The 10658-nt window shown below is 39.6% G+C and overlaps 1 protein-coding gene across 1 annotated transcript; it reads right to left on the minus strand.

Moving 5' to 3' along the window:
* Positions 1–3116: 3116 nt before the first annotated feature.
* Positions 3117–9007, minus strand: LOC142400311 (Rieske domain-containing protein). The gene is made up of 3 exons (XM_075485105.1): positions 8632–9007; positions 8259–8374; positions 3117–6901 (listed from the first exon to the last, which is right to left on the minus strand). Exons 1-3 carry the CDS (start codon positions 8819–8821, stop codon positions 6803–6805), a joined length of 405 nt encoding a protein of 134 aa, XP_075341220.1. The 5' UTR covers positions 8822–9007; the 3' UTR covers positions 3117–6802.
* Positions 9008–10658: the final 1651 nt, after the last annotated feature.

The following is a 10658-nucleotide window of genomic DNA, read 5'->3' on the forward strand; positions in this document are numbered from 1 at the left end:
ACTTTAGTCAAATGTGTTTACCATCAAAGTGCCACCTAGCACACTTTACATGCTCTAAAAAGAGCCAAAGTGAAGTTGGCTAAATGAAAAGCATAACTTAAGCCTACAACTATCCCTGGCACCCCATTGCAGATATGCTTCCATTCCAGAAAAGCATTTCAATCAGGCAGAGTAACAATCCGTGGCACCTTTGCCATTATCACTAACTTCTCACAGGTCTGTGTGCAGTGAGGTGGTTGTGACCTCCAGATAAAAAACAACATTTCCCAGCCGCAGATGAAGAATCCACCCAATAAGAACAAAGATGATTGAATCCAGGTGTCGGAAGAGATAAGTCCTCTAAATATTCAATGATGTCTGAGGTCAAATGAGGCGACTCAACAGATGTAGCACAAGTAAAGGAAATGTTAAACCGAAGACTTCTGGAGAAAAAGAACTTTGAAGGATTATCTACTGATGGATTTAATCATTCAGGAGTTCTGTCTGATACAAGGAAAACAATTTAGGAACATTTTAAGTGTTCTTTGAACTCACAGTGTGTCACTTAAAAAGTTTAGAGCTTGAAAAGTGGTTGCACATGGAAGAATGCAACATTTCCTCTGAGAGGTCTTGACAGGAGAATTGCTTTATTCATGAGGAGAAGGGGACCTTGACTGACATGGCAACAATAATAGCTTGAGTAAACTATTATGCAAGGCTTTGCTTGAGAAATTAATCTGTGCTCTCCAAGTAGTTTCTTTGTCTTTGGTGGACATCAAAGGAGGTTAAAGAACCTCTGCGGTGCTTGGTTTAATGAGTTGTGAAAGTTTCCAAAGTCTTTTGAACCAAATAAAGGAAGTTTTAGTCTGAATCCAACAGATAAAGCACATTGCAACAATTCATTTCTAATGAAACGAGAATGTTTATCATGTTAATTTCCTATTGAGAGCAGCGGTAGTAGCCTTTCTTTTTAGTGTGTACTTAATTGTTAATAAAGTAAATGGGACTTCAAAGAGCTGAATGCATTTTTGTTTTACACTTTTTATAAATCATTTGGGAAAGCAACACTAAAGATAAAAAAAAAACAACTTAAATTTCTGCTGGTGAAATAAAGGCTGCAAACATGTCTTTCAAATTTGAGTGTTTGCACAGAAAATAGATTCGCAATATGGTACATAATTGTCCTTTGAAACGGCTGGTGTGGAAATATTTTTAACTTTAACAAAAAGAACCAAGCTATGTACAGTATTTTATGCCGTCCCATGCTAATTGACTAGCTACTGTAGTTTTAGATCTACCCAACAGATGTAAGAGCGGCAACAATAATCATCTCTCAACTTTGTAACTTGAACTGATAGATTAAATTCCCATAACCTCTTAACATAGTTTTACATGGACATAATATCTTCAAATGACTTCGCTAGTTTCGTCATAGTGCATATTGATTGTACAGACAAACAAAAATCCTTATTCAAAGGAAAAGTCTTGAATAACAACAAGGAAATTGTCTTCTGTTGCCTGTTTGTAGTCATAATTGCTTTATTACCTTTTCCAGGCCATTGTAACTGTTGTAAATGATCACTTACTGATTACAGGTTTAGCTAGCAGAACCAATGAGTTACATTTAGGCAACAAAACTACTTGGTTACATTTTGGAAAGAAAACTAACCACAGGTTGAATTTAGGTGAAAACATTATTTGGTTAAAACAGGAGACAGAACTGCTGGGATTCTTTTGGACGACAAAACTGCTTGAATAGGGTTAGCCCAAAAGAAATTTGTCTGGGTTAAGGGGAAAAAAAACTAATACGTTTAGGAAAAGTTTGGGACCACCAGTAAAATGACAATAACAACAATAGCAGCCAACTTAAGCTATGGTGTGAATAAAGTGAATGTAAGATCTCCAAGCATAGCAATGGTGTTTTTTTTATGCCTGTGGTGGGACTCATCACCCCGGTGACGAAGACAGTGGAGGAGAAGCTAGTTCCAAGCACCTCATCTTAACACATTATGTGGCACCACCATGTAAATGCAGTGTTAAGAGAGACCACCCTGCAATTGGAAAATATGCATATTCACCAAAATAATTGACAATTCTTTTAGTAACCACACTTTACCAATGGTCAAACTGTTGCTGTACTGAAACTGTTGGATTTATTGGCTGGATTTGTGATGTTTAATGACAAATTAAAGTTCTTACGATATCAGGTTTGATGTTTAAATGTGATCTTACTTGCACGATACATCCTCTGCACACCAGTATCTGTCCCAACAATGACAAAAAAGTAATTCAATGGGTATTCTTCATGGCATTTCAGAAATCACCTTTTCCTGGAAAACCAGTTATTAAAGCTGATTGCTTGCCCTGCAGTCAGGGGGTCTATACTCACTTTGCATCCAATGACATGCTTTCTTGGATTTTAAATCTCAGCAGAGCTCATTTGGAGTGGTTGCCGGTACTTGATCAGGCCACTGCAGGTGAATTTGTAATGGAGTGGGTTTTTGAAGGAGGAGAGCAGTTGGCCTCATTTACAGTTAGACAGAAAATGTTTTAAATGAAGGACCAAATAGCACCCAACAGGCTGTTTCTAAGGACTTTAAATTTGAAAAATGTATTTGTGAAGTTGATTTCTTTTCACAATTCCTGATTTAGCCTCTCTGTTACTGTAATGGTCCCGTTAGACATTTAAAACAGAAAAGGTAAAGTTGCTAAAGACTTCCAGCAATTTATCAAAAATATTTCTGTATGAACAGATTTATTCCATTTATCCTCTGTACAATCCAGGTGATCTCAGTGAGATCATATTTTATTCAGAGGGTCATCCTGGAACTTTTCCAGCACTTTCTTCCGTATATAAGGAGGGATGTATATTTGCTACAGTGCCCCAGACTAGTACAATAATTAAACAAATGAAGTCTTGATTATATTCTGTAACGCATGATTATTGCATGGTAATACTGAGCGCTCTTTCTGAATGATGTTTTTATGTGTAAATTGTGTAATGTATTAAATCTATAATTGTATGAACAAAAAACTGTAAATAAATGTTTTTGTGTAAACCTTTTGACTGATATATCTCTGAGTAAAGCTTTCAGAATTTAAGGCAAATCACACAGGTAAGTTAAGTTTAATGCACAATAGTGAAAAGAACAGTATTCGAAATGTGAATGAAATGATAAATTATAAATGCATCTTGAACTATTCAGAGTCCAAACAATAAGCATACTATAACAAACAAAACAATAGGGGCTCAGAACAAAACTACAGTACAGATGTATTTTTCAGAGACGGTAAAAAAATTAAATACATCAAAATCAGCAGAGCATAAAGAGTGTATTTAAGGAAATACATAACAAAAGCCTCAAAAGAATTATGGTTACCTCATTGCCTTACAATGCTCGTGACAAGCAATGCCAAGATGTGAAAATGTAAAAACCACTCCTGCAGAATTGTGAATGATGTTTACTTTGACTCTCATACTGACACCAAATCCATTCATCTCCGTTGTGTGTTCTCAATAGCCTCCAGGTGATGAGTTATAGCACTACAAACTGAGAGATCTGGTGCGCATAATGGACGTTTTAAGCCAGTAGAACTATTATTGCAATAAAGCTGCACAACAGCGTGCAGAGTAGGGAAGAAAACCAGAACGTTGAGCCCCGCCGTCAACGACACCTTCATGAGTGGGCTCTGTGCATTTGCCAGAAAGTTGAGGAGTTGAGGAAAAATACACTACTCATAAAAAGTTAGGGATATTTGGCTTTCGGGTGAAATTGATGGAAAATGTAAAAAGTTCACGCAACAGTGATATTACATCATGAAAGTAGGGCATTTAAGTAGAAGCATTTTCCTCATCTCAAACAATTCGAAACAAAAGCCAACGACAGTGGTGGGTATGCCACAATAAAAAATGTCAATGTCTCAGTAACTTGTCATGTGCCCTTGAGCATCGATTACAGCTTGACAACGACGTGTCATGCTGTTCACAAGTCGACTTATTGTCTGCTGCATGGCATCCCACTCTTTATGAAGGGCGGCCCTCAGGTCATTGAGGTTCTGGGGTACAGAGTTACGAGCCTCTACACGGCGACTCAGCTAATCCCATAGGTTTTCTTTTTTTTTTTTTTTTTTTTTTAATCCCATAGGTTTTCTTTGGGATTCAGGTCTGGAGAAAGTGCACGCCACTCCGTTTGAGGTACCCCAGTCTCCAGCAGCCGTTCCCTAATGATGCGACCTCGATGAGCTGGAGCATTGTCGTCCATGAAGATGAAATTAGGCCTGTGTTGTTCATGCAGGGGCACATTGACTGGATTAATGGTGTTATTCAGGTAGTATGGACTTGTCACTGTACCATTCCCAAAGTGTAGGGCAGTTCTGCTATGACTAGACACACCTGCCCACACTGTAACACCACCACCACCACCAAAGGCTAGTATGGCTGATGCATATTGCTTTCCTTGACGTGCCCATGCAAGACGATGACACCTGTGCCTAGTGGTGTGGTCAGGTACCTTCAGATTGTAGCACGCAGACCACACCGATGTAAACGGTTTCGAATGGTCTGACGTGAAATCTGGGTGCCTCTCACATCCCTTAAATGTGCCTGGAGTTGAGTGGCATTCATCATCCGGTTCCGCGGGGCACTGTTCGCAATGAAGCAGTCATCAGTGTGGGATGTGGCCAAAGCACGTCCACTTCTAAACCTTTCTGTGACTCTTCCAGTCTCTCTGTATCTCCGTTGCAATCTGCTGATGACGCTCTGTGACACATCCGTCTGAGAACATCCTGTTAAAGGCCTCGCAATGGCGAGGTACTGTTGATCAATGGTTAGGTGTCGTCTTGGTCTCTTGATGTCAAAATGTGAACAGCATTATGAGGAGAACCAGGAAATGTATTGGTCGATTCATGGATCAAACACCTGTTAAGCTCCTTGTTAGAGAACAGAAACAGTTGAACATGTGCACTCAAACGTTTACAGAAGGTCACATTAAGTTCACCTGCAAAGGTTATAATGCATTTTAGGTTCATCCTGAAATTTCACCCGAAAGCCGAATATCCCTAACTTTTTGTGAGTAGTGTATATTGTAAGTGACTGCTCTCACAGCTGAGGGGTAAAAGAAAACACACTGGCATCATTGTGCACACGCATAAAGCTAGGAAAATCACATTTTCCTTCAGTCAACGATGCATTTCAGGGCATGAACCTTCCACTGGCGCCTTACCAGCTGTTCCTCTTAAATCCCACTGCGTCAGTAGCAGACAAACCTGTCTGTGCAAAGGCCAGGAATGAAGATTAATGCTGATGGAGAAGTTTTAGCACTAAAGCTGCCACCAACGGTAACCGCGGTGCCCCTTTTAATGCTCTTTCTGCCTGAACTCTTATGTAAAGAGAGATGTTGTGTTTATGTTTAATTGATCCAAGGCCACATAACTTAAAATGTGCGTCTGACAGTTCAAGACTAAATGTAACATTTGCTTCTGACAGAAAACATGGACAGATTCACTTTTAATGAGACACTGTCAGACTTTGATTTTGTAAAAGATGTTATTTTTTTCATTATCATTATTATTACATGGCTACACACAAAATCAATGGTTTCTAGTGTTGAAGCTTCATCACAGACATTGAGTTAATGGTGTTCGGTTAACATATACAGCACCAAAAAATGATGGATGTCGCCACCCTGTGATCCCACTCATTGGCTTGTGTCCTGAGGGCATGACATCAGCATTTTGGCTGCTGCCATTTTGATTTTTGGAAATCACTTGTTACAAGCGAGCACATCTGATTGACAATATAATAAACCGTGTAAATCTGGTAGTCACATGGTAACTTTACCTTGAAAAATGATTTGCCTTCTGATGCCTCTAATTATAAATAAAGCAAAAATTTGACAAAAAAAAAACACCACGAAGTTCTTAGAAGACTTGAAAGCAGCGACTGAGGCCAAACAGGGAAAATGTTAACAGAGGTAAAAGATATATGCATGTGGACTTGTAGACATTTTTGTGGCAAACACTGGAGTCACCCCCCCACTGCTGGAGCTAAGTAAGAAAAAGCACATCCTGCAGTGGCTTAACTTTTCAGACTGGGATGCTTAATCCATATTTTAAACAAAATCTATGGTTTTTACTCGGACTTACTGTTCGTTATGTCCATTTAACTGCGTATAAAATCTGTAAAGCTCCACTTTTCATTTATTGTGAATCTGCCATAAACCTAAAAACCAATAACTTTATCATTGGCTGTGTTAAATACCAACTCTGAACTGAATACTGGAAATTATTCCTTGATTTTCCAGTTCAGAACATTTTCAGAAATCCCAAAACTAAATCATTTGCTTGCAAAAAGCATACAAGTGAAACAAGATGGACAGAGAGATTTTCAGATCTTCCACAGTTAGTTGGTTTTATAAAATCATGTAGTGTTAAATGCTCAAATAAATTCTAATAATAACATTGTCTTTAGGAAATCTTAAAAACAGAAAATTATCATTGGGGAAATCCTATTTACACTGCCACATTTCCCTCTCCATGTTGCCGATATTCTAGTGTCTGCTGTTTTATCAGGATCAGCGGTAGGCTCACAACTCTCCATGTTCAGTGCTTGTGTTGACTCTCTACCTGGAATGCCAGCAAGAAAAACAATTTCATGATGTCATGTCCTCTTCACGCAATCTTCTCGATACAGTCCCGACTTCACAGCAGTCAAAGTAGAAGCAGCTCTAAGAACCAGGGAGATAAGGCGTAGGAATGTTTTCGGATGACTTGTGTTTGTGGAAGAAGTCTTAAAAATAGGACGAAGCAGCTGCGCTGAGGTTATTCAGGTTTTCTGATCCACTGGAAAAGGTTTTGAGGAGAGACGGCTCGCATGCTTCACATACACATTTCCATCCTCCAGCTTGACTTCATGCACTTGTTGCTGTAAAAATGAACACACAGGGTGAAAAGATGTGAGTGCTGGAAGAATCATACGACTCTGCGCTACTTAATGTGCTGAAGTACAGAGATAAGTGCATTCAATGTCATATTTTCAGTTACAAAGGTCGGGCGCTCTGCTGTGAAAACTCAACAAAATAACAACTTGACATTAATCATTACATTCTGTGTCTTCCATTGCAACAAAAGAAGAGGTGAATAACAGTCAAGGCCAGATGCATAAAGCAGTGTGTGGTTTCATAACTAAAACAAAGAAATATGCACACTCCTTTCGCCAGATTTATAAAGCCGTGCATACATATGGCTGTCTTTTATTAATCTCAATCATTGTAAAACTATACGCACATGCACGAACCTGATTTCCACTCCCATTTCTAGCCATACATGCAGACGATGCTAATAAAAAAATAGCATCTGCACCACATCTGAATAGGCATGGCAATGAAAGCAACGGTAAAAAAAAAAAAGAAGCACGGTTTCACAGAATGTGAAGCCGAGACACTCATCAGCGAAGCAGAAAAAAATTCACCTAATTTGATGTCTTATTTGGTGGTCTAGGCTCTGGAATTGCAAAGAGAAAAAAAACATGGGAGAAAGTGGGAAAAAAAAGTAATAAAAGCAATCAACTCATTTTAGGTAAAAAAAAAAAAAAAGAAAAAAGAAGAAATGTTGGGATTATAAACAAAAGAAAATACTCGTTAGATCGTACTAGTGCAGCATGAGCGCCATGTGCTGAGGTCCGGCAAATTCTGCTTTATCAACAATGACTAAACGCATGGCTTATTCGGTATACAGCCTTGTGTGGATATGATCGGGAGGGGGAGACACAGATGTACAGACTGATCACTTTGCCTTTGTTGTTCTTAAATAGCCTTTGGAAACCTTAAGCAAAAGCACGAGTCACTGCTATGCCAGAATATCAGAATGATCTCTATATACTCAAGCCTCATTTAAAATGTCTTCCACAGCCATTACTCACGACCGTGATGCATGGCCGCACTTAGTTATAGCAACTACAACAACAACAACAACAACAAAAGTTATATCAAGAATACTAATAATGAGAGGGAACATCAACTTCACGTTGGTGACTTCTCACAGCAGATCCACCTGTACAGATTGTTGCATCAGTGAATTATTTAACAAAGTGAGTGTTCATGCCAACTTCCAGATGTAGCCCAAATTCATATGCAGTGTGACTCAAGAATTTACACCCATTTGAATCTCTAACGTACAATATCCCTTATTATTTGCACAGTTTCCACTTCCACATACACTTGCATCTCTGTGTATGATAACAGGAGCATTCTCAACCAGCGAGGACACATTTCATCACTAACCTGCAATGATGTCCCTGACTTCCCTGTTCTTAGATCAAAGTCATAATCATGCCAGGGACAGAAGACCTGCAGGACTCCATCGGCTTCCTCGATGTCCCCGTCACACAGAGGACCGCCTGCTTTCACACAGGAAACAGTTAATGGCAGCCTCTTATCAAAACTGTCCTCCTTCAGAGGAAACGCGATGCTGATGCTTTCGGGAAAACAAACCTAAGCGGCAGGGGGCGTTTATTTACAGTGGCGCAGTATGTCATCCACACAGATGTGCTCAGTGTTTCACATTTACTATTTCATTTTAGCTTTTTTTTTTTTTTTAATTTTTTTAGCTAAGGGGTTAATCTAGGCGAGAATTAATATGGATTTTTTTTTTTACCGGAATGTGCACAGCGGGCATCCATGGCAAAAAACTCCCCCTTCACATAAAAGAGGCAGACATCAGCGTCGTAGCCGAGAGAGGAGTGCATGAGACGGCAGCGCTTCTTGGAAAGCTCCGACACCGGGCCTATGAGCCTCCATGAGACGCCCTCCGTGCTTCCCTCTTCATCTGCGGAGCCAGAAGCCATCAATAATTATTTGCTTATATAATTTGCGCAGCTAGAGGACTCGTTTTTTTTTTTCTCCACGAGTGCAAACGGTCTGTGGTTCTTTCACGGTGTGCAAAATATTCCATGTTTACGACCAGGTCGGCGCATGCGACGCGCGTCCGCTGCTGCCTGTCAGCAAACAAGCCAGGACCCCGTCACAAGCACCGCTGCTCTTTGATGCAGCCACATAAGCTCGAAAGTAACCGATAATGAATGGTCAGCACATATGTGGCTTACAGTGACCCCAGCAGAAATATATATCGCTCATGCTTGAGGTGTAGATCCGTTGCAGATGCAGTAATTAATCTGCACTGAGACAGCCCTTGAACTTCACCAAAAGCCTTAATGTGGAGACTGCTGCACACCATAAATGCAATAGTGTTATTATGAATGGACCCAGACAGACTCTAACTTTTCTTTGAAAAAGGTCAGTCTGAGGCATTAAGTCCCAGCTTCAAACAACGCAACCCTGAGCAGATCTGCATGCTTCCTTGGTGGCCTGTTGAGTTTATTGAGAACATGAATTGGACATATTCCCATGAAGTGTGGTAAATGTGGAACATAACTTTTTATGGAGTGTATAAATAGTTCAAAAACAATTTCTCAATTATCAGTTACAAAGCCTGTTATTGTTCTTCCATGGCAGCAGGGCTCCATATAGCACTGTGTTGCAGACAGGTATTTGGCTGATTTCCTCAGACTGAGTGTTTTTTTTCCACAGAACAATTTCTTAGTATTCTTACAAATAGTTTGAGAAGTCTGAGTTTCTGCTTGTGCTTCGGGTAATGGTATGTTGACTGTTTGATGTTGTTTTTCAGTCCAGCTGAATTACATTCTAGCCCGCAATATGTTCATGAATAAAATTTAATAGCCTATAGGTCAAATAGAACAGACAAAACTTCTGTCAAGTTCCACCTTAATTTATGTTGCTGTGCAAGTCTACCATTTGTCTTTGATGTGAACTGGTGTCTCATAATTATCACCGGTGTATAAAACTGACCATTTCAGTAACACTCAAGTTGAGCTTTATGACACCTACAAATGTGTCTAAATGGCAGTTTTCTTGAAATAAATGAATAAAATGATGATTTGTGTTTCTTTAAATGTTATTCTTATTGTCTCAATCGATTTATTGAGCCAGAAAAAATGCAACTGGAAGCTTAGCTCATACGTAATGCAAGTCAGTGTCTAGACTGGAGTGATGTATAACAGAGGCTGCCTGTTCAGTTTTGTGACTATGAGAAACTGAGTCATGTAAAGGTGCAGCATGAGCAGAGAGGGAGGCAGCAGTGCTGTGAGAGTGTTTTACAGGCAGGATGAAAGAATGCTTCTGCATCTTGTCAGATGTTGGATCTCAGCGAAAGTAAATGAGAAGAAAAGGGAAAGCCAATGTAAAGAAATCTGAGCTGTGTGAACAGATTCTTAATTATGCTGTGTCCTCAGCAGAGAAATTTCCAGCTGTGAACTTCATTTAAAAATAATTACTCTGCGATATTCAGCGGTGATCTTTTAGGGTATTATTTTATTTTTTCATTTGAGCTATTCTTATTTTTTTTCGCCCTTGTCAGCATGGCATCCTCTAAGAACATCTACTGAACATGAGAAATGAAATTACTTCAAGCTGCTCTTCGTTTAACTCCAGGGATTGTTTAACAGCACGTCATGATAGCATTTCTGTGGAAATACCCAGAGTAAAGCCCAAATAACCTGAAGTGAAACACAGCTGGGAATGTTTTGCCATGCTGATTACAGGTAGACTTGAAGTCATGCAGGGCCTCCTCATACAGCAGGGTCAGGAAAATCACCAGAGGTGTTT

This window comes from Odontesthes bonariensis, chromosome 15, assembly GCF_027942865.1.
Source record: "Odontesthes bonariensis isolate fOdoBon6 chromosome 15, fOdoBon6.hap1, whole genome shotgun sequence".
In the NCBI taxonomy this organism is placed as follows: domain Eukaryota; kingdom Metazoa; phylum Chordata; class Actinopteri; order Atheriniformes; family Atherinopsidae; genus Odontesthes; species Odontesthes bonariensis.